This window comes from Lepus europaeus, chromosome 5 (assembly GCF_033115175.1).
Source record: "Lepus europaeus isolate LE1 chromosome 5, mLepTim1.pri, whole genome shotgun sequence".
Taxonomy (NCBI): domain Eukaryota; kingdom Metazoa; phylum Chordata; class Mammalia; order Lagomorpha; family Leporidae; genus Lepus; species Lepus europaeus.
The window spans coordinates 126,463,095-126,486,795 of NC_084831.1; the positions used below are offsets into that span (position 1 = coordinate 126,463,095).

Sequence of the window (23,701 nt, forward strand, 5' to 3'; positions counted from 1 at the left end):
CCTACTTGTTGGGCAACATGGAAGCAGCCCCCAGGGGCCAGCCCAGCCTGCAGAGTCTGCACCACCAGAGGCACCATCAGGTGACATCAGTTCTCAGGAACTTCTCACACTGCGGTCTCCACGCACCTGGCTTGGATGCTGAGGGTGTGGTTCTCCTGCAAACCAAAACTGCCACTTAACTGACCTGAGCTCCTGCCACCACACGACTCAGCTCCTGCAGGGGAAAGCCTTCTGAGGCCCCACCATCAAACCTTAGCCTTGGACCTGGCACTGGGGTACAAGGATGGTTGCAGAGCTCGCAATACGGGGCTGTGGGGGAAGAGAGACCATGAGACACAGGGGCTCTGAGAAGCCTGGAAGAGATGGGAGCTTAGGAGGTGGGGCAAGTGCTAAAAGGATGCTGAGGGAAGAGAGGAAGGAACTGGAAGACAGCAGAGAGGGGCAGAAGCTGAGGGGACACAAGCAGGCAGCGAGACCTGGTGGGACTGAAGTAGGAACTTGGGGTTCTTCTACCTTGAGGGCGAATGTTCCTTTGAGGTTTACTAGCATAATCTTCCTTCTCTGTGTCCCAGGGCTATCCATCTCTCCATCTTGTAAGCCCTAACTTCCTCTTTTCTCTCCCTACTAAGACCCCAAAGTCACTCCAGTCCTGCAGCTCCATTCTGCTGCCATCATTAGTGCTCAGGGCTCAGCAGGCAGGCGTGCAGCTGCCTTGGCTGGAGGTCAGGATGTGGTGCTGTTCTAGAGGCGCCCTAGTCCCTGTGCCCCAGGCTCTCACTGCCTGGCCGTGGAAAGCCAAGGCCTGATCGCCCACTTCACGGGGCCCCCCAGGCCCTGCCACAGCTCCCATGGCATCTGGAGATTTGGACCCTGTCCCGCACCAGTTAGTTTTTGGTTCCGGAGACAGTGAGGTTGGCTGTCTGTGATCTGAGGATGGGAGCAGCAAACCCCATTCTCCAGGAGAAGCAGGAGGTGGAAGCCAAGTAGAGCATGCCCCTGACTCCCTTCTGAGCATCTGGGACCACACCTCCCAAGATATGGAAGTGGCGTAAGAGAAAGGCTATGGACCTGAATGCGTGGCAAGAGCGCCTTGCCAGTGATAATTAGCAAGGCTGGAAGCACTGGTCCATGAGTTGTAAGGCGAGAGGAATGAGACTGGACTCTAACCTCCCCTTACTTCTGCTTCTCTCCCCAGGTCCAGGTCTCTATATAGTAAGAGCTTCCGTGGGGAAACCCTACTCCCCAAGGAGGTCTCACGTATTGAAGCTCACTCAGATCCTCATCAATATTCTAGATCATATGACTATGCCAAGGGACCCCAAACTGATGCTATAGTTCTAGAATGTGGCCAAAAGGAAGCAGACCGGCCACAAAGCTCCTTGTGCTCATTCTGTTCAGCAGAGAAACAAGGACAGCAACCCAGTGAGAGCAACCTAAAAGTCAAGAGGGTGAGAGACAGGTCTGCAGACACAGTGAGCAGGTGGAAACATGGAGACAGAAAGATACATCAAGAGAAAAAGAAGCTGTGTAGACACACACACACAGAGTCACCAAAAGGGGAAAAATTCGGAGACGAAGTGGCGGAGACAATCTGAAACAGAGACAGACAGACCAAGAGAGAAATTTCTGGATGTCTACTTGCCAACTGCCAGGATCACTTAGACACGTTTCTCTTCTTCCCTCAGTTCTCACCGCTGTACAATGACCCAGTGACACTTTCTCACTCGACACTGCCAAGTCTCAACAATACAAGTTCCTCCCTACTCTTATTCCACCCCTATCACTGTCTACCTTGCCTGACCCCACTCCCCTCCACCCTAAGGCCGCTTACAACTCCACTTTTCTCTCAGACTTCGAGCTCACAATCAAGGGAGCTCTCAAAAGCTGGGCTCTTGCTTTTCTTTCCCCCTGGTCTTTCCTCTGTCCTGTTTGGCCATGTCCATGTTCTGGCTGAGATAAAGCAGAGTCAAAATTGGGGTCAGGATGGCAGGGAGCCAGGAAGTCAAGAGGCCAGAACGAGCTGTGGGAGAAATGCAGAATGGTCAGAGGACCATAGAGGAAGAGCCAGAAAGACGGCCTGAAAGATGGGACAGCCTGGGAGACAAAGCCAGGAGGAACTGTGGGAGCTCTGAAAATGTGACCAAGACCCCTGTATATGCTGAACAGTGCTGTGCGCCAGGAGAAAACAAAGGTAAGGGAGGGAGAACACAGAGTTAAGAGTCTTATGGGGGCCGGCGCTGTGACATAGCGGGTAAAGCCTATAGTGTAAGCATCCTATATGGGCGCTGGTTCAAGTCCCAGCTGCTCCACTTCCGATCCAGCTCTCTGCTATGGCTTGGGAAATCAGTGGAAGATGGCCCTACACCTGTGTGGGAGACCCAGAAGAAGCTCCTGGCTTTGGATCGGCGCAGCTCCAGCTGTTGCGGCCAACTGGGGAGTGAACCAGCGGATGGAAGACCTCTTTCTCTGTATCTCTGCCTCTCCTTCTCTCTTTGTGTAACTTTTGACTTTCAAATAAATAAATAAATAAATCTTTGTATTTATTTATTTATTTTTTTTATAAAGAGCCTCGTGAAGCTCCGAGGCAGAGAGGCAAGGATTTCAGGCTGAGACAGCCATCAAAGGTTGGGAAGCTGGGCTCCAGAGATCCTTGCTTGCTACCAATGGCCAGCTGAGATGCACACACAGGGTCATGTCAGGATTATGAGACTTTCCAGTGGCTCTGCTCCTGCCCCCACTCCTGGGCACAGGTCCTTCCTGGATATTATTAGCAAGTGCAAGTTGGTGCAGTGGACTAGAAGCTCTGCCTGCCCTTCTCCACGTCTCTCACACCTTTCACTCAGATCTACCCTTTGCTTTATCTCAATAACCCTTCAGTGTGTGTACCATGGATAGGGGCATTAGAGAAGACTTCAGATGCCACCTGAAATCTCACACGCGGGGCATAAAGGATGTGTCTGTCACACAAGTGCAGATTGGCTGGTTTTCTTTCTTCCTCTCGATCTCGCTTTTCTGCTTCTAAAATATGGGCTTGGTTCAAACTAACCAAGGGAGGTCGGAGGCCTGGCAGCTCCTCTCCCTGGTCTAGGGTTGGCGTAGCCATGGACAGATGCCTGTAGGTGCTGAGCAGGATTGGAGGTACAGCCAAGGAGTATGTGAGGCTCAGGCTTCATGACCAAATGAGATGGCTACCACTAAGGACTCAGAGTCAGAGTGGAAGCTGGGAGAGGCCAGAGAGGCCCTTGGGCTGGGGAGTTCCCATTTCTATCCAGGAGAGGCAGAAAATAAGAAACTGGCAGAACAGCCAAAGATGGGTATATAGGCCAATAAAGGTTAGGCAAAATGACCCACTGTGCATGCGCGCGCGCGCACACACACACACACACATCCTGGACAGTTTGTTGCCTAATCCTAGGAGTGTGAAAGATCTGAATCCAGCCGCTAGGAGATTAGCCAGTGAGAAGCCTTGTGGAGAAAACTGGCTTTCAGATTTCATCCAAGGACATTGGAAGGTGGTGATTTTTTAGATTTTTACCATGATCTTGGAAAACTGGGGATCCTCCTGCCTGTCAGACTCAGGGGAAGCTACATAGAGACTTTCAAAACGATTGTATGTTGCTTTTCATGCACAGACGTGAAACAGCTGCTGGTAACTGTACCTTCTGGCCCGTACCCTCCCCACACTGTTTTCTTTGAAGACCAAGAGCTGGGATCAGACGGGGAACACCCTATCAGATCCCTGAATTACATGCCCAGTCCCACTACACGCCTGGCCACTTTCTATGGCCTCAATTCTTGCATGATGCAGAGTAAGTTGATGGGTGGAAACCAAAAGCCAAAGCAGTAGTCCTCATTCCCACTTACAGCCCAGCCCTGGGAGGACACAGATCTAACTTCTGCTCCATTCTAGCTGTGTTAGGAGTAGAAATCTTTGCAGTTCCTTCTGCAGCTGAAACCCCTCAGCTTGGATCTGGGCCTCTTCACCCTTCGCTGGCCCTGGAAGGGCAGAGTTAAGTCCAAGGACCTGGCATGAAGAAAAGGAAGATACGAGGGAGGGGCAAGAGTGTGTTTTTCTCACTCCTCCCCCATTTTACCCCCACCCAGCGTCTAAGGCTGGGCAGTTTCTGCCCTGGATCTTATCAGGATCTCCCTGCCCTTAATCCTCAGTTCTACGCCCAGTGCCTCAGTGTCCTTGTGTTGTGTGAACCTGAAGAGGCAAGACAAAATGAAGAATTACTCTTCCTGGGATTCGGGGCTCAAGCATGCCCCCCGTGGGGACACTCCAACAGAGTACCCCGACAGGCTGGGTCCTACCACCCTCTAGTGGCCAGAGCTGACAGGACGCTCCCAACCCATCAAACAGGAGGGGGAAGGTTGGCCAAGACACCTAAGGGATTTTACCAACAGTGTATTTTACAAACGAGAAAGCTGAGGAGGCCTAGAGAGAAACAGTAACCTGAGAGTCTGCGCACAGAACGGACTAGAACTTCAGTTTCCAGTGCTCTGTCCTCGTTCACTTCCTCACCCTCTGACTTCTGTTTCCTTTTCCCAGTTCATCCCTGGGAAGGTTAGAAATCCCAAAGCCGAAAGAAGACCACCGCGCCCCCTCCCCGCCCGTGGAGCCACGCCCGCATCCTCAGGGTCGTAATCTCACGTCTGGGCAGGTGGATAAAGGGCTCTTCCGAGGAACTGGCAGCCCCTTGACTTTCTGGGGTAAACGGTATTTCAGTCCTGTCGCCTCGGTGACGCCACTGTAAGATTCCGGGTAGCTACCCAGGTTCCCTGTCTCCATGGTAACCTGTGCTTTGCGACCTGCAGTTTCCAGCTGTCGCGCTGCAGCCCGCAGTGGTTGCTGGGCAACGGCGGAGCGACAGCGGCTTCAGGTTGGGACTGGGACACCGGCTGGTGTCTGGTGCGGGAGGGGAGCCCTGGGAAGGCGAGGTGCCTGCCCCCCCACTTGGAGAGACACACTCTGAGCTGCAGACCCTGCTGCCCTCCCCAGGCCCATGGCAGTGGCGGGGCCCCCACCTCGGAAGGGGGGCGCAGGTTGGGCCTGGCGGCCGGTGGCGCGGGATCCACTTCTAGCTCGAGGTTTCCATTCATGCACGGAACTGCGGGGACGGTTCTACCTGGTGGGGGGTCTCCTAACTGGAGAAGCCAGACAGCCCAGTAGCGATACGGTAGTCTTTGACCCAGCTGGGGGCCAGGTCATGCGGCTGGGAGCCCGGGGCAGCCCCCCGCGCAGTCACCATGACGCAGCACCTGTGGGCGGGCGCTGGCTCTGTGTGGTGGGCGGCTGGGATGGGTCGCGCCGCCTGTCCACAGTGGCCGCCTTGGACACAGAGCGCGGAGTGTGGGAGTCGTGGACAGCGACCCCTGGCAACTGTCCCCCTGCCGGCCTCAGCAGTCACACCTGCACTCGCCTATCGGACCGAGAGCTGCGGGTGGCTGGCCGAGAGGGCGGTATCCGCACTCAGCGACGCTATGGAAGCATCTACACGTTAAAGCTGGACCCGGGGACCCACACCTATTGGTATGGCATCCCGAGCCCCCAAATCTTCCACCCTCCTTTTAGCTACACTCTGGGAAACAAAAGATGAATAAATCTCTCAGGGATCAGCACTCCCCCACCCCGCCCCCTGGAATCTACCAGGTCTATGCTGAAGTTTATTTTCTTTCTTTCTTTCTTTTTTTTTCTTTTTGATAGGCAGAGCTAGACAGTGAGATAGAGAGAAAGGTCCTCCTTTTCCGTTGGTTCACCCCCCAAATGGCCGCCATGGCCGGCGCGCTGCGGCCAGTGTGCTGTGCCGATCGAAGCCAGGATCCAGGTGCCTCCCCCTGGTCTCCCATGCAGGCGCAGGGCCCAAGCACTTGGGCCATCCTCCACTGCCCTCCCAGGCCACAGCAGAGAGCTGGACTGGAAGAGGAGCAACCTGGACAGAATCCAGCGCCCCTAACCGGGACTAGAACCCGGATTAGCCTAGTGAACTGCGGTGCCGGTCTATGCTGAAGTTTCTTTAAAACAGGCGTTACCCTTCCTCTCATCAGGCTGACCCCACTACCCCGTGCCTTTCAGTACTTCCAAGAAGTACAGCACTTGCATTTTCCAGAGATCTCCACTTAGGCCTGGATCTCTGCATATCCGCAGCTACAAGGAAGAAGACTGCCACACGGTCTCCCGCTCCGGCCACTGTGCTGCCCTGCTCCAAACCCCGGGGCCCCACCCACGCCATCAGCTACTGCTCTTTGGGGGCTGCAATTCAGCTGAACCAGAAGTAGCTGGGCACTGGAGTCACGGGAAGATTAAGGTATCACGGACTCACATCTTGCCTAGGGTGGAAGGGGGCTAAAGCTGAGACGCCTGGACTGCTTCAGACAGTTCCTTCTTTCTCCCCCAAGGAGGAACCGCCAGCAGCCCCGCATTTGACAGAACAGCTTGCAAGGCTTGTGAGCAGTGCGCAGGGGTCCCGGCAAGGGCCCCAGGGACTGCGGCATCACTCGTGTTCTGTGGTGGGGCCCTTTGCTGTGCTGTTTGGTGGAGAAACTCTGACCAGAGCTAGAGACACCGTCTGCAACGACCTCTACATCTATGATACCCGTGAGACCCCAACTAACCGTTGAAGGAGGAAAAAGGTGGAACGATAGGAGAACCTAAGACTACCAGAAAGAGGATGGGGTGGTGGGGGTAGGGAGGAGGAGAATTAGTTGACAGGTGTTAAAGGAGTGCTCAGAACATTAACCCTTTGAAGACACCAACAAATTAAGTGAGGAGAAAATTAAGCTCTGGTTGAGCTAAGAGCTCTGTGGGCAATAAAGTGCTGCTGTCGTAATAACCACCCTCTGCCCCTACCCAACAGGCCAGTCTCCTTCTCTGTGGTTCCATTTCTCCTGTGCTGACCGTGGGCTGAAGCGCATGGGCCATCGCACTTGCCTCTGGAACGATCAGCTTTACCTGGTTGGGGGTTTCGGTGAGGACGGCAGGACAGCTCGTGGACAGATTTGCATCCTGGATCTCTTTATCTAAGTGGTGCCAAGACACACCACAAAGCCTGTCTTACTGCAAACCAATAAAGTATTACCACCTCATCCCAAATGCTTATTAAATTTCAATCTGGGGGCAAACACTTGCCTCTAAATATTTTTTTGGGGGGAAGGGTATAAATAGATACATCTTTATTTCCGAGGGAAAGGATAAAATATGGGATCTACTCTAACATTAAGGGCCATTAAAATTAAAACTAACCCAATGGAAATAAAAACCCACAAATCATGCTGTCCCAGACCTTACACAATTTACATACACCCTTAACTGGGAGAAAGTTTCAGGCTACAGCTAAGCATTATGACCAAACCATTTAATTAACAAAAAATATTACAATAGCAGAGAAAATAATAATAATAACAACAATAAAGAGAATAAGAAGCAGGAATCAGGGTAGAAAAAAAATGCAAAGGCCTTGGTCCCTAGGAGACCAACACTCCAGCTGAGCTGGCCTTAGCCCCAGCACCTTCTGAGTTTTCCTTGGCTGCTGGCTTCTCATCTTCCCCCATGAGACGAATGTTGTGTTTTTCCCGGAACTCATTTAGTTCTTTTCCCTTTGCCTGAAGCTGCTGTGTCAGTGTCTCAATGATCTTCTGTATCTAGAGGGCAAGCAACAGGAATTATGCAAGGAATTCAGGATTCCCTTACCCCACCTGGAATAGACGATGGTTGAGGGAAGTGAAGGAGATGACATGTCTAACCTCACCTTAAGCAAGTATTAGTAGTGCAGCCCAGACTGTTAGAAGTTATCCTTTCTCAAATACAGTGGCTTAGAAACTTTAATGTATAGACGACTCAAAGTTCTGATTCAGAGGGTCCAGGACAAGATCCAAGAAGCTGTATTTTAAACTAATCCTTCAGGGGAGCTGGCATCCGGCCCAGTGTCTGCCACTGGCGCGCCTAGGGTCAGTTCAGCTCCCGACCCCACCTTCCTATGAATGCAGACCTGGGAGGCAGCAGTGATGGTTTAAGCAGCTGGGTTCCTGCCACCCATGTGGGAAACCTGGATTGAAGTCCTGGCTCTTGGCTTCAGTTCCACACCTCAGCTGTTGTGGGCATTTGGGGAATGGACCAGTGGAAGAGAGTCCTGTCTCATGAACAAATACTAATTGATGAATAAATAGGTCCTTTACGTGATTTTGATTCAGGTATCCAGGGACTACGTGAGAACTGCTCTAACCTTTCATCCAACTCAGCCAAGTAATAAACAGCCCATGAAAGGGACACACAGCCAGCAACTCCTCTAAGAGTTACCTAGCATAGCATAAAGAACATAGGCTTAAAAGCTATTTATGTAGTATTTTTTTTTAAGATTTATTTATTTATTTATTTATTTGAAAAGCAGAGTGACAGGGAGTGAGCAAGCCAGAGAGAAAGAGATCGAGATTTTCCAGACACTGGTTCACTCCCCAAATGGCCACAATGATCGGGGCTAATCCGGGCCAAAGCCAGGAGCCTGGAACTTTACTCAGGTCTCCCACATGGGTAGCAGGAGTCTAAGTACTTGGGCCACCTTGTGCTGCTTTCCCAGGTGCATCAGCAGGGAGCAGGATGGGAAACAGAGCTTCAGGGACTCCAACCAGTGCTCTAGTAGGGGATGCCAACACTGCAGGTAGCAGTTTAGCTCACTGCACCAAAGCTCTGGCCTAAATTTATGCTGTTTTCAACAGAAATTTTACAGTCTTTTTTTTTTTTTTTTTTTTTTTTGACAGGCAGAGTGGACAGTGAGAGAGACAGAGAGAAAGGTCTTCCTTTTGCTGTTGGTTCACCCTCCAATGGCCGCCGCGGTAGGCACGCTGCGGCCGGCGCACTGCGCTGATCCGATGGCAGGAGCCAGGTGCTTCTCCTGGTCTCCCATGGGGTGCAGGGCCCAAGGACTTAGGCCATCCTCCACTGCACTCCCTGGCCACAGCAGAGAGCTGGCCTGGAAGAGGGGCAACCGGGACAGGATCAGTGCCCTGACCGGGACTAGAACCCGGTGTGCCGGCGTCGCAAGGCGGAGATTAGCCTAGTGAGCCGTGGCGCCGTTTTTTTTTTTTTTTTTTTTTTTTGACAGGCAGAGTGGATAGTGAGAGAGAGAGAAAGAAAGGTCTTCCTTTTTGCCGTTGGTTCACCCTCCAATGGCCGCCACGGCCAGCGCACCGCGCTGATCCGAAGCCAGGAGGAGCCAGGTGCTTCTCCTGGCCTCCCATGCGGGTGCAGGGCCCAAGGACTTGGGCCATCCTCCACTGCACTCCCGGGCCACAGCAGAGAGCTGGCCTGGAAGAGGGACAACCAGGACAGAATCCGGCGCCCCAACCGGGACTAGAACCCAGTGTGCCGGCGCCACAGGTGGAGGATTAGCCTATTGAGCCGCAGCTCCGGCCTGAAATTTTACAGTCTTCCCTCTACTATATTTCCTAACTCCCTGGCCTCCCCATCTTCCTTACCCCTTTACTGCTCAAAGCTTCTCCTCCCAGATTCTTGTTTACCTGCTCCTTATTGTTCTCCAAGGCAGGCAGCACCTCTTTGACAGTCCGCTCCACCAGCACTCCTCCAACCATGCGGTAGCACTTGCGAGTTTCATCTACTTCCTTCAGTGTATCAATCACTAGGCTGGGGTAGGAGGACAAGAGGAGACCAAAACACTCAGTCCCACCCTACTGCAGCCCTCCCTTCACAAAAGGGCCCAACCAACTGCTTCTCCCTGCCTTTCTTACCTGTGCTCATTCAACTCCATCTCCAGCTCAGCTGCTTTGGATGCCAGACCCCTCTGTTCCTGCCGAAGGCGGTTAAAGCCGGCAATTACCTAAGGTGAGAGAGAGAGAGGAGATAAAAGAGGATAGTGGAAATGCTGGAGGATCAGGACAGGACATAGGATGGCTAATTTTACAAAGGTGTGGTAGTGGACACATACTTTGGATAAAGAGTAGAACTCAAGCTTATGGGCCCGGCGCTGTGGTGCAGCGGGTTAACGCCCTGGCCTGATGCACCGGCATCCTATATGGGTGCCCCCATTCTAGTCCCAGCTGCTCCACTTCCAATCCAGCTCTCTGCTATGGCCTGGGAAAGCAGCAGAAGATGGCCCAAGTCCTTGGGCCCCTGCACCCGCGTAGGAGACCTGGAAGAAGCTCCTGACTCCTGGCTTCGGATCAGCACAGCTCTGGCTGTTGCAGTCATCTGGGGAGTGAACCAGTGGATGGAAGACCTCTCTCTCTGTCTCTACCTCTCTCTGTAACTCTTTCAAATAAATAAATAAATAAATTAATTAATTAATTAAAAAAACCTCAAGCTTGCAATTTCTAACTTAAGTCCATCTGGAATTCCATTCACCAAACACTGACTGAGTGCCTACTATGTGTGAGATATTTGCTAGGCACTGGGGCATTTAACAGAGTAGATTTGGCCTCTGACTTCTTGTGGCTTATAGTTTTAAAGGAGTAGCATAGGGACAGGAGTGGCAAACTACTGGAGTACCTCCAGGGGAGCCTAGACTTGCACAGGTAACAGGACTCGCAGGCAGGGCACTGCAGTTAGTAACTACCATTTGAGCCTGCCTGGTGCCCCTACCCCATTCACTGGGGAACTGCCCCTTCTTAACTCTGTGGGGCAACTAATCACAGGACCCTTGTTCTTAGGGCATGACTTATTTTATGCTAGATCTCTCTACAAGAATTCAAATGTTGGGTAAGAACAGATGGGTACAGAAGGCAGTTGGAGCTAAGATATGTGTTGGTTCTTTTCTTTTTTTAAAGATTTATTTATTTATTTGAAAGTCAGAGTTACACAGAGAGAGAAGGAGAGGCAGAGAGAGAGGTCTTCCGACCACTGGTTCACTCCACAATTGGCTGCAACAGCTGGAGCTGCGCCAATTGGAAGCCAGGAGCCAGGAGCTTCTTCTGGGTCTCCCACACAGATGCTGGGGCCCAAGGACGTGGTCCATCTTCCACTACTTTCCCAGGCCATAGAAGAGAGTTGGATCAGAAGTGGAGCACCCGGGACTTGAACTGACACCCATAGGGGAGGCTGGCACTGCAGGCTGACGCCTTTACACACTATGCCTTAGCACCAGCCGCTGTACTGGTTCTTTTTTTTTTTTTTTTTTAAAGGATTTATTTATTCATTTGAAACTCAGAGTTACCCAGAGAGAGAAGGAGAGGCAGAGAGAGAGAGAGAGAGAGAGAGAGAGAGATCTTCCATTTGCTGGTTCACTCAACAAATGGCTGCAAAGGCTGGAGCTGGGCCAATCCAAAGCCAAGAGCTAGGAGCTTCTTCTGGGTCTCCCAAGCGGGTGCAGGGCCCAAGGACTTGGGCCATCTTCTTCTGCTTTCCCAGGCCACAGCAGAGAGCTGGGTTGGAAGTGGAGCAGCTGGGACTCAAACCAGTGCCCATATGGGATGCCAGCACTGCAGGCAGCGGCTTTACCCACTAGACCACGGTGTCAGCCCCTGTATTGGTTCTTTATGGATGTCTTTCCATTCCTATTCCTAGGCTCCCAAAGCTACCCCAGTTCTTGAACTTCACTCAATCTAGTTATTTAGCCTTTCTTTTCATTATGTCCAATTCTGTGAACTACCTGCTTCAAAACAAATTGTATTGCAAGTCTGTTTCTGAAGCCTATAACCACTAAGACATGTCTTCACTTATGCCTGAAGGACAAAGAACTGGTGGCAAGGACTGGTGCTGTGGTGCGGCAGGTTCAAGACCCGGCTGCTCCACTCTGATCCAGCTCCCTACTAAGGTGCCTCAGAAAGCAGTGGAAGATGGCCCAAGTACATGGGTCTCTGCACTCACGTGGAGATCTGGAAAAAGCTCCTGGTTCCTGGCTTTGGACTGGCCCAGCCCTGGCCGTTGTAGCTGTTTGGGGAGTGAACCAGCTGATGGAAGATCTCTCTCTCTCCCCCTGTATCTGTAACTCTGCCTTTCAAGCCTTTCAAATAAATAAATCTTAAAACAAAACAAACTGGTGGCAGAAGGAAGAGAGAAGGCTAAACAGGCACAAGAAATAACATGTAAAGTCCCAGAGAAGTCATTACTACCTGTACATGCTCCTACTTCCCCAGAAGCTGAGCCGAGAACAAAGGCTGAGTGTAAAAACCTGTCTAGGTCCTAATACCACCACCACCATCACTTCCCACATGGGGTTCTGATGAGTTCTGAAATAAAAATATCAGAGCAAAGTAGCAGATGTCATGAGGAAACAAAATTTGGTGGGGGACGTCGTTGTGGCACAGCAGGTTAAGTTGCTGCTGACAACACCAACATTCCAAATAGGAGTGTCCATTTGAATCCCGGCTTCTCCATTTCTGATCCAGCTCCCTAGCCTGTGAAAGCAGTGCAGGATGAACTAAGTACTTGGGCCCCTGTCATCCATGGGAGACCTGGACAGAGTTCCTGGCTCCTGGCTTCAGCCTAGCCCAGCCTCTGAAGATCTCTTCCTTTCCCTCTATCACTCTGCCTTTCAAATAAATAAATCTTAAAAATCAAAAAAATATGAAGCTCAGAGACAACAGGCCAGATTTCAAGTTCTGCACTGACCTCTTATTGGCCCCTTGGCTTTAGACAGGCATTTAACCCTACAGCTCTCAACCTTGGTTACATGTTAGAATCTGGGGAGCATTCAGAAAACTTGAATATTGGAGCCTTAGAAAAACTACACAATCAGTAGGAATAGGGTACAGGCCTTGGTATCTCCAACATACTTCGTACACTCAGAATTGACAACCACTGGGTTATCCTCTTAGAGTGTTAGTTTTCTCACCTGTAAAATGTGGTTAATGATCCCACCTTCATAGTTTTTATATCATGTGAATCAAAAGTATGAAATGGTTATGTGACCAATAGTGTACACTAATTTCTCTCATGGCCTTCTCTCCAAATCCGGAAGTGTCCCCTAGGACTGCTTTGGTCATCTGAGCCATAGACCTGTTCACTCAAACCACTGCCAAATCTCACTCTAATGCACATCATCTCCAGTCTCATTGCCAGAAACTTTGCCCTGGTATTGATGAACCACATCAGCTTTACTAGGGGCCCTTATCTCTAGCTTTCTCTCTGCAAGGGTAAATATTCAGTTAATTTAATCCAAGTGGCTGACCTGGATGTACCACCCCCTACATCCCTTCTACTGGCCAATAAACCAAGAACTGTTCATCCTGGCAATCTGATTCCTTCTCCCATCCATCGTCCCTTCATCACAATGCACTGATCCATTCCTTTCACCTGGTTTGGACAGTGCAAGTTCATCTGGCACTGCTTTGGAAATCTGATTCATCCACAAGGAATTTTTTCTTCACCTTCACATTGTCTACAGCAAAACCACTACATTCACAGTTAGCTTTTTCTCCACTATCAATATTCCAGGTAAAAATAATTTCATCTAAGAAATCCACCTTTTGGTTCTATGTTGTTAAACACATTAGTGAAATCAGCCTAAGTTATTGCCTTAAGCCCAAACTTATTGTTCTTAGTAAGAATGTACTTTTTGAGAATGGCACTGAGGTGTAGCAGGTAAGGCTGCCGCCTGCAGTGCCGGCATCCCATGTGGGTGCCAGTTTGAGACCTGGCTGCTCCACTTCAGATCCAGCTCTCTGCTATGGCCTGGGAAAGCGGCAGCAGATGGCCCAAGTGCTTGGGCCCTTGTACCTGCATGGGAGACCCAGAAGAAGTTCCTGGTTCCTGGCTTCGTATCAGCCCAGCTCTGGCCGTTGCAGCCATTGGGGGAGTGAACCAGAAGATGAAGATCTCTTTCTGCCTCTGCCTCTGCCTCTACATCTCTGTAACTGCCTCTCAAATAAATCCATAAATCTTAAAAAGAGAGAGAATCTACTTTTCAACTACCAATTTTTTTAGATTTTTATTTATTTATTTGACAGGTAGAGTTACAGTGAGAGGGAGAGAGAGAGAAAGGTCTTCCTTCTGTTGGTTCACTCCCCAAATGGCCGCCATGGCCGGCACTACACCGATCTGAAGCCAGGAGCCAGGAGCTTCTTCCTGGTCTTCCATGCGGGCACAGGGGCCCAAGCACTTGGGCCATCATCCACTGCCCTCCCAGGCCACAGCAGAGAGCTGGACTGGAAGAGGGGCAACTGGAACTAGAACCCAGGCGCCCATATGGGATGCTGGCGCCTCAGGTGGAGGATTAACCAAGTGAGCCATGGCACCAGCCCCTCAACTACCAATTTAAGATAACTTTTAGGTTTAAGATATGTTTATTTTTAATTGAAAGGCAGAATTATAGAGAGAGGAGAGATCTTCTATCCTCTGGTTTACTAACCAAATGGCTGCAATGGCTGGAACTGGGCTGATCCAAAGCCAGGAACCAGGAACTTCTTTTTTTTTTTTTTAAGATTTATTTTATTTATTTGAAAGACAGAGTTACAGAGAGAGGTTCACTGGTTCACTTCCCAGATGGCTGCAACGGACAGAGCTGAGCCAATCCAAAGCCAGGAGCTTCTTTCGGGTCTCCCACACATGTGCAGGAGCCCAAGGACTTGGGCCACCTTCTACTGCTTTCCCTGGCCATAGCAGAGAGCTGGATCAGAAGAGGAGCAGCCAGAACTAGAACCGATGCCCATGTGGGATGCCAGCACTGCAAGCCAAGACTTTAACCTGCTGCTGCCACAGTGCTGGCCCCATGAACCAGGAACTTCTTGTGGGTCTCCCACATGGGTGCAGGGGTCCAAGTACTTGCGCCAACTTCCACTGCTTTCCATGTCATAAGCAGAGAGATGAATCCGAAGAGGAGCAGCCAGGACACAAACTGGCGCCCTTATGGGATGCTGGAGCTGCAGGCAGAGGCTTAACCTACAAGGCCACAGTGATGGTCCACATTTTATTTATTTATTTTTTTTGACAGGCAGAGTTAGACAGTGTGAGAGAGAGAGAGAGACAGAAAGGTCTTCCTTCCGTTGGTTCACCCCCCCAAATGGCTGCTATGGCCGGTGCACACCAATCTGAAGCCAGGAGCCAGGTGCTTCTCCCTGGTCTCCCATGTGGGTGCTGGGTCCAAGCACCTGGGCCATCCTCCACTGCACTCCCAGGCCACATCACAGAGCTAAACTGGAAGAGGAGCAATCGGGACAGAACCAGAGCCCCTACCAGGACTAGAACCCGGAGTGCCAGCACCACAGGCGGAGGATTAGCCTACTGAGCCACGTCACTGGTCCACTTTTGTTCTTTCAACTCACTCCCCACACCATGGACAAGTGACCTAAAATGTCAATCTAGGCCGGCGCCGTGGCTTAACAGGCTAATCCTCCACCTTGCAGTGCCAGCACACCGGGTTCTAGTCCCGGTTGGGGCGCCGGATTCTACCCTGGTTGCCCCTCTTCCAGGTCAGCTCTCTGCTATGGCCCGGGAAGGCAGTGGAGGATGACCCAAGTCCTTGGGCCCTGCACCTGCATGGCAGACCAGGAGAAGCACCTGGCTCCTGCCTTCAGATCAGCTCAATGCGCCGGCCGCAGCGGCCATTGGAGGATGAACCAACGGCAAAAAGGAAGACCTTTCTCTCTCTCTCTCACTATCCACTCTGCCTGTCAGTTACAGAGAGAGGAGGGACAGGAAGAGACAGATGTTTTCCATCTGCTGGTTCACTCCCCAAACGGCCACAATGGCCGGAGATAAACTGATCTGAAGCCAGGAGCCAGGAGCTTCTTCAGGGTCTTCTTTGTGGTTGTGGGGTTCTAAGAACATGGGCCATCTTCTGCTGCTTTCCCAGGCACACCAGCAGGTAGCTGGATCCAAAGTGGAACAGCTGGGACTCAAAACAGCGCTCATATGAGATGCTAGCATCCCAGGAGATAACTTTACCTGCTATGCCACAGTGCCAACCCCACTACTGACATTTTTTTTTTTTTTTGACAGGCAGAGTGGACAATGAGAGAGAGAGACAGAGAGAAAGGTCTTCCTTTTGCCGTTGGTTCACCCTCCAGTGGCCGCCCTGGTCAACATGCTGCGGCCGGCGCACCGCGCTGATCCGATGGCAGGAGCCAGGTGCTTCTCCTGGTCTCCCATGGGGTGCAGGGCCCAAGGACTTGGGCCATCCTCCACTGCACTCCCTGGCCACAGCAGAGAGCTGGCCTGGAAGAGGGACAACCGGGACAGGATCGGTGCCCCGACCGGGACTAGAACCTGGTGTGCCGGCGCCGCAAGGCGGAGGATTAGCCTAGTGCTGCGGCGCCGGGCCACTACTGACATTTTAAATCAGAAAATTCTTTGTTTGGGGGGCTATTTTGCAACCTGTAGGCTGTTTAGCTATATCCCTGGACTCTACTCACTAAAAGCCAGTAAAAATACCTCCTTTGGACAACATAAAATGTTTCCAGGCATCATCAATGTATTCTCGAGAAAAATTATACCAGAGTGAGAACCACTGCATGGGCTAACAATGAGAACTAAACCTAGGTAACTTGTCAACTGCCTGATACAAAGTAGGCCTTCTACTCCCCTTTGGTTTCTTCTCTGGTTCTCCCTCTTCTCTCAAACTTTCTTCTTTCTCCTTTATGAAAGTTCTTTTTCCACTCACTCCTACAACTGAGACAGGATTTAAGATTCTGTTCATATCTATACTATTTCAATTTGTATTCTCACCTACTTCTATGGTATCAACAATGGCCATTTATTATTATTATTATTATTATTATTATTATTATTTTTGACAGGAGGAGTGAATAGTGAGAGAGAGAGAGAGAGAGAGAAAGGTCTTCCTTTTTGCCGTTGGTTCACCCTCCAATGGCCACTGTGGCTGGCGCATCTTGCTGATCCGAAGCCAGGAAGAGCCAGGTGCTTCTCCTGGTCTGCCATGCGGGTGCAGGGCCCAAGGACTTGGGCCATCCTCCACTGCCTTCCCGGGCCATAGCAGAGAGCTGGCCTGGAAGAGGGGCAACCAGGATAGAATCCGGCGCCCCGACTGGGACTAGAACCCCATGTGCCAGTGCCGCAAGGTGGAGGATTAGCCTGTTAAGCCATGGCGCCAGCCAACAATGGCCATTTTGTTATTGCCTCAAAACTCAGGTCTTCTCAGAAATTCTAGACTCATATTCGCAAGTAAGATGAAAGAGCATTTGTGTCAAGCATAAATGGCAGGGCCAGCACTGTGGTGTAATGGGTAAAGCCACTGCCTGTAGTGCCGGCATCCCATATGAGCACCAGTTTGAGTCCCGGCTGTTCCACTTCCAATCCAGCTCTCTGCTACGGCCTGGTAAAGCAGGGGAGGGTGGTCCAAGTCCTTGGGCCCCTGCACCCGCATGGGAGACCCGGAAGAAGCTCCTGGCTTTGGATCAGCGCAGCTCCAGCCATTGCGGCCATCTGGGGAGTGAACCAGTGGATGGAAGACCTCTCTCTCTCTGCCTCTCCTCTCTCCATGTAACTCTTTCAAATAAATAAATCTCTAAAAAAAAAAAAAAAAAAGGCTTCAAAACTTGACCATGACCAAGCTACCTCTCTGAATCTGTTTCTTTACCAACAAAATAGAGATAACACTTGCCTCAAACAATGTGAGGATTAATTAAATAATTGTATCATGGGCTGGTGGTGTGGCATAGTGTGTTAAACGAGCATCTGTGATGCCAGTATCCCATATCAGAATGCTGCTAATGTGCCTGGACAGCCAACAGAAGATGGCCCAAATACCTGCTCTCCTGCCACTCACATGGGAGACACAGATGGAGTTCCTGGTTTCAGCCTGGCCAGACTATCAAAAAATAGTAGCTATTATAACAGATCATCTCCACCTGAATGTTCATTCAAAGCTGACCTGATCATATTTTGATAGATTTATTTATTTCTTTGAAACTCAGAGTTACAGAGAGACAGATCTTCCATCCACTGGCCTACTCCCAAATGACTGCAACGGCCAGGGGTTGGTCAGGCTGAAGCCAGAGGCCAGGAGCTTCATCTGGGTCTACCACATACATAAATGTTAGGGGCCCTAGCATTAGGCCATCCTTTGCTGCTTTCACAGGCACATTAGCAGGAAACTAGATCAGAAGTGGAACAGCCAAGACTCAAACCAGTAGCCACATGAGATGCCAGTGTCACAGGCAGCAGCTTAACCCACCATGCCACAACGTTGGCTCCTAATCTATCTAATTTTAAATTATTTATCTCGTGTCCCCTACTTCTGTTAATGATATGATTTCAGCCCTCTAGTTAGGAAACCCTGGCTTCATCTCTGAATACACCTTTATCCCATCAACTGCCAAGGTTATAGTACCTACCTCAGCAATTCTCTTAGTCTTACTGACATCACCTTAGTTCAGGCCTTCACTATCCTCTTCTTGTTTGATTTACTCCAAGTTTTTTTTTCTTTGCAAGTCTTCTGATGATCTCTCCAAATCCATACCACACCTTGATTTCCTTTTTTTTTTTTTTTTAAATTAATTTATTTGAAAGGCAGAGTTACAGAGAGCAGAGGGAGAGAGAGAAAGAGAGGTCTTCCATCACTGGTTCACTCCCCAGATGGCCGCAATGGCTGGAGCTGCACCAGTCTGAAGCCAGTCTTCCGGGTCTCCCACGTGGGTGCAGGGGCCCAAGGACTTGGGCCATCTTCTGCTGCTTTCCTAGGCCACAGCAAAGAGTTGGATAGGAAGTGGAGCAGGCAGGTTTCAAACCAGTGCCGATATGGGATGTTAGCACTATAGGAGGCAGCTTTAATCCACTATGCCACAGTGCCGGGCCCCATGTTTTGATTTCATCTAATACTTGAATGGCTTAAAAAAATGTTCAAGGGCCGGCGCTGCAGCTTACTTGGCTAATCCTCCACCTGCGGCGCCGGCACTCTGGGTTCTAGTCCCAGTTGGGGCACTGGGTGCTGTCCCGGTTGCTCCTCTTCCAGTCCAGCTCTCTGCTGTGGCCTGGGAAGGCAGTGGAGGATGGCCCAAGTGCTTGGGCCCTGCACCCACATGAGAGACCAGGAGGAAGCACCCGGCTACTGGCTTCAGATCGGCGCAGTGTGCCAGCCGCAGCGGCCATTTGCGGGGTGAACCAACGGAAGGAAGACCTTTCTCTCTGTCTCTCTCTCACTGTCTAACTCTGCCTGTCAAATACAAAAAGAAAAAAAAGAAAGAAAGAAACACAGTATTTGAGACTAGGTAATTCAAAAAGAGGTTTATGTGGCTCACAGTTTTAGAGACTGGGAAGTCCAAGCGCATGACACTAGCCCATGCTCAGTTTCTGGTAAGAGCCTCATGGTAGAATGACCATTCTGTGCATGGCAAACAGGCAAAACGGGCAGGGTGGGTGCAGGCATTCAGACTAGCAATTGTGACACTGGTTAGGATGCCACATTCCATACTGGAATGTCCAGGTTCAATACCCACCTCTGGCTCCTGACTCCAGCTTTCTGGGACCCTGGGAGGCAACAGTGATGGCTTGAGTAGTTAGGTTTCTGCCACCCACAAGGGAAACCTGGATGGAATTCCTGGCTCCTGGCTTTGATCAGCCCAGTCCTCGTCATTGAGGGCAGCTGGGGAGGGAACCAGGGGATTGGAGTTCTCTGGGTGTGTACCTGTGTCTCTCAAATAAAAATAAATAAAAACAACAAGAACACAGGCGGCCTAGCTATATAATTCACTCTCAAGATAACTAACCAAGACCTACAAGACCAAGAACTCACTCCAAGAAGAAAGACATTAATTCATCTTAATGATCTACTCATCTCTCAAAGGTTCCACCATCTTTGAAAGTGTTGAACACTGTTAAAAACTGCTAATCAAATTTCAACATGTTTTGGTGGAGAAGGAACCACAGCCAAACCATAACAACTCTCTTTCTGTCCATAAACGTACACACAAAAACATAATAGAGGGAGGTAAAAAAAAAAAAACTCTCAAAGGATAGATTCAAAAACACTAAGAATAATTACCTCTATATAGTAAGATTATGGAGAATTTATTTGCTAGTTTGTATTTTTTCTTGTGTTTTCTACATTTATTACAATTAAATGTATTATTATAAAGTTATTTAATATAATTATCACTAACAGTTTAGCAAATACTGTTCTGTGATTCCTTCACTGTTTACATTAAAAGTCTCAGGGCAGGTGTTTAGCCTAGTGGTTAAGAAATGGGCCGGGGGCCAGTGCTGTGGCACAGTGCATTAACGCCCTGGCCTGAAGCGCCAGCACCCCATATGGGTGCCGGTTTGAGACCCAGCTGCTCCACTTCCGATCCAGCTTTCTGCTATGGCCTGGGAAAACATCAGAAGATGGCCCAAGTCCTTGGGCCCCTGCACCCACATGGGAGAACCTGGAAGAAGCTCCTGGCTTCAGATCAGCGCAGCTCTGACCTTTGTGGCCATCTGGGGAGTGAACCAATGGATGGAAGACCTCTCTCTGTCTCTGTCTCTATCTCTCTCTGTAACTCTGTCTTTCAAATAAAAAAAAAAAGCCAGGGGATGGGGGGTGGGGTGCAGCACTGTGGCATAGTAGGTTAAGCCACTGCCTGCAATGCTGGCATCCCATACGGGCACAGGTTTGAGTTCTAGCTGCTCCACTTCTAATCCAGCTCCCTGCTAATATGCCTGGGAAAGCAGTAGAAGATGGCCCAAGTGCTTTGGCCCCAGCACTTACATTGGAGACCTGAGTGAAGTTCCTGGCTCCTGACTTCAGCCTGGCTAAGCCCCCAGCGACTTGGGGAGTAAACCAACAGATAGAAGACATTTCTCTTCCTATGTGTATGTGTCTCCAACTCTTTGTAACTGTGCCTTTCAAACAAATAAATAAATCTTTTTTTTCTTTTTTAAAGGTTTATTTATTTGAAAGCAGAGAGAGACGTCTTCTATCCACTGGTTAATTCTCCAGATGGCTGCAACAGCAGGAGCTGGGCAGATCCGAAGCCAGGAGCTAAGAGCTTCTTCCAGGTCACCCACGCAGGTTTAGCCTGGGCCATCTTCTTCTACTTTCCCAGGCCACAGCAGAGAACTGAATCACAAGTGGAGCAGCCGGGACTCAAATCGGCGCCCATATGGGATGCTGTAGGCGGTGGCTTTACCCACTGGCCCTGTCTGTCTTCTTACACCCTCTGTAGTACCATTATCCAACACAGCAGAAACCTGAGAAACAGCCTATATTCTTCTTTTATTCCTTTTTCTTCACATTCAAAGTCTTGGAATTCACCTCAAACTTTAAGTCCCTCTGCATCCCAAACATACAAGGCAGTTTCATGCCTTAGTGCTTTTGAACACATTATTCTCCACACCCTGAAAATCTTGCACTTCCATCTTTGCTTGACTAACTTCTCTCATTCTTTGGAACTGAGCTAAAGAATTTTCTCCTAAGAGAACAAAAAACAAAAGCTGTGAGGCAAGTGTTTGGCACAGAGGTTAAGACGCTGCTTAAGTACTGGCTCCTAACACGCACTGTGGGAGGCAGCAGGTAATGGTTCAAGCACGTGGGTCCCTGCCGCTCATGTGGGAGACCCAAGTTCAGGGCTCCTGCTTCACCCTGGCCCAGTCCCAGCTGTTATGACATATGGAGAGTGGACCAGTGGATAGGAGATCCTTCTTTCAAATTAAAAAGTAAGTAAAAAAATAATAACCACAACAAACCAAAAAAAGCTGGACTAGGCATTCAGCCTAGCAGTTAATATGCCACTTGGAATGCCTGCATCTCCCATCAGAGTGCCTGGGTTCAAGTCCAGGCTCAGCTCCTGTGTCCAGCTTCCTGCTAAAGAGCATCCTGGGAAGGGCCAGCGCTGTGGCTCACTTGGTTAATCCTTCGCCTGCAGCACCGGCATCCCATATGGGCACCGGGTTCTAGTCCCAGCTGCTCCTCTTCCAGTCCAGCTCTCTGCTGTGGCCTGGGAAGGCAGTGGAGGATGGCCCAAGTGCTTGGGCTCCTGCACCTGGGTGGGAGACCAGGAGGAAGCGCCTGACTCCTGGCTTTGGGTCAGCATAGCTCCGGCCGTACCGGCCATTTGAGGGGTGAACCAACAGAAAGACCTTTCTCTCTTTCTCTCTCACTGTCTAACTCTATTTGTCAAATAAGAAAAAAAAAAAAAATAGAGCATCCTGGGAAGCAGCAGGTGAGGGCTCAAGTGGCTGAGTCCCTGCCACCCACATAGCAGTCCTGTACTGAGTTCCTGATTCCTACCTTCAGCCCCAGTGCCAGCCAGGCCTGCTGTGAGCATTTTGGTAGTGAAACAGCAAATGGGAGCTCTGTCTCTGTGCCTCAGAATAAACATAAAATTCGAAGAGCTAACCAGAAGTTATTAAACATACTGCTTTTTAGTCACTGTGCAAAAATACTTCATATGCATTGCCTTGCCTAATACTCTCAATACAGTGATCAGCTAGTTACTACTGTTTTTTACAGACCAAGAAGGTTGAGTAACTCAAAGGAGGTCATACATAAATAGTAAACCCAGATCTGTCTGACTCCAGTGTATAAGAATGCTCTTAGCCACCACCCCACCCCCTAAATCCCATACCCTCTGGATTAGTTTAGGGGTCTCTTCCCTGGGCCATCCAAAAAAAAAAAAAAAAGGAGAGTACATTATAAGCCTTTGCCTTGTCTTTTCTCAAATGAGTCTGTCAATCACTTGAAGGCAAGCTCTATTTATCTGTTTCCCTGTACCCAGAAAATGCCTAGCACAGGGCAGATCCTGAAAACATATCAGCTTTCTTCTCCCTTCCCCTCTTCTCCTCTTAAGTCAGAAACCATTTTTTCCTCCCGCCTGCAAACCCCATGCCACTGTACATCTCTTAGGATACACCTTCTGCCTCTCAGTAGCATTTTGCATGTCCTATTTACCTCACCAAAGCCCGCTCTTTGATGGCAAGGGACAATTTTTAAATCCTTATGTAGAAACTGCTGCAGGCATTAACTGTGGAAAACTGATAAATGAACCTAGAATGAAAATAGCTTTTAACTGCTGTAATTTCTGTGTAGCTTTCTTCCCACTCTGATTAAACACTAGCCCCATTATTAGCAAGCTACTGTTCCCTAGTTTCAAAAGGCTTTCTGATCAATTTATCAAACGCTTCCGATGCTAGGCACGGGGCGGGGAGCAAATTCAGATCAGAGAAGGGTTTCTGTTCTCCAGAGAAATTCAATCTGGTAATGACTGCCGAATCAAAACAGTGTAGAACACTCGGACGGTTCGAGTATGTGAGTCACGTGGCTCTGCAGGGTGACGGCGATCATCAACGCAATTTCAGGGTCACGTAACGGTCTACATAAGCAGCCCGCTTACTCATTCCGTGGGATTCTAGACCAGCTGCCATGCTCAGCCCTATCCCGCTTGGGGCTCCCGAGGAGGGGTGCGCAAAGCGACGTCTCATCTCCCCTCAGACCTGTGTGCATCTTCCCACACCCTGCTCTCTGGGCTTTCCCTCCCCCCACCCCACCCTCAGGCTCACCCAACACCCCGAGGGGCGTGGCCCTCTCCTACCCACCCGCCTACAGTCTTCCCCGGGGGCTCCGCCAGGTTCTCCAAGGACCCTCCCCTCTCTAGATGGCCTCGCAAATGTGGGGTTGCAGTACAGGCCTGCACTAGCCACAGCCACCGCCACCCGTTTTTGAGACGTATCGGCTCCAGACACAGCCGGGGACCCCCCTTCGCGCTCTTAGCTCCTCACCTGCTCGGCCGACACCGCCCCCTTCCCGGCGCCGCTCCCGCTGCTCTTGCCGGCGCGACCGCTGTTCTCCGCCATCTTCGCCGCCTGCTGGGTTTCCGGCCT

The 23,701-nt window shown here is 50.3% G+C and overlaps 2 protein-coding genes across 3 annotated transcripts; one reads left to right on the forward strand and one right to left on the reverse strand.

The window, feature by feature from the left end:
* Positions 1 to 4,877: 4,877 nt before the first annotated feature.
* On the forward strand, positions 4,878 to 7,084 carry KLHDC9 (kelch domain containing 9). Of its 2 annotated transcripts, none has more exons than XM_062192591.1 (4): positions 4,878 to 5,533; positions 6,149 to 6,308; positions 6,400 to 6,598; positions 6,858 to 7,084. In XM_062192591.1, the coding sequence occupies exons 1-4, from the start codon at positions 5,007 to 5,009 to the stop codon at positions 7,022 to 7,024; spliced, it is 1,053 nt and encodes a 350-aa protein (XP_062048575.1). In that variant the 5' UTR covers positions 4,878 to 5,006; the 3' UTR covers positions 7,025 to 7,084. The 2 variants fall into 2 exon arrangements, with proteins under 2 accessions (XP_062048575.1, XP_062048576.1); XM_062192592.1 differs by having other exon boundaries at positions 6,400 to 6,633; positions 6,858 to 6,914.
* Positions 7,085 to 7,340: 256 nt separating this feature from the next.
* PFDN2 (prefoldin subunit 2) lies at positions 7,341 to 23,696 on the reverse strand. The gene is made up of 4 exons (XM_062192598.1): positions 23,600 to 23,696; positions 9,742 to 9,830; positions 9,514 to 9,637; positions 7,341 to 7,641 (listed from the first exon to the last, which is right to left on the reverse strand). Exons 1-4 carry the CDS (start codon positions 23,672 to 23,674, stop codon positions 7,465 to 7,467), a joined length of 465 nt encoding a protein of 154 aa, XP_062048582.1. The 5' UTR covers positions 23,675 to 23,696; the 3' UTR covers positions 7,341 to 7,464.
* Positions 23,697 to 23,701: the final 5 nt, after the last annotated feature.

Coding starts and splice junctions, on each gene's coding strand:
- KLHDC9 (XM_062192591.1), top strand. CDS start 5,007: ATGGCAGTGGCGGGGCCCCCACCTCGGAAGGGGGGCGCAGGTTGGGCC. Junction 5,534..6,148: donor CCGGGGACCCACACCTATTG/GTATGGCATCCC, acceptor GCATATCCGCAG/CTACAAGGAAGAAGACTGCC. Junction 6,599..6,857: donor CCTCTACATCTATGATACCC/GTGAGACCCCAA, acceptor CCTACCCAACAG/GCCAGTCTCCTTCTCTGTGG.
- PFDN2 (XM_062192598.1), bottom strand. CDS start 23,674: ATGGCGGAGAACAGCGGTCGCGCCGGCAAGAGCAGCGGGAGCGGCGCC. Junction 9,831..23,599: donor GGGCGGTGTCGGCCGAGCAG/GTGAGGAGCTAA, acceptor CTCTCACCTTAG/GTAATTGCCGGCTTTAACCG. Junction 7,642..9,513: donor TGGAGAACAATAAGGAGCAG/GTAAACAAGAAT, acceptor CTTGCCCTCTAG/ATACAGAAGATCATTGAGAC.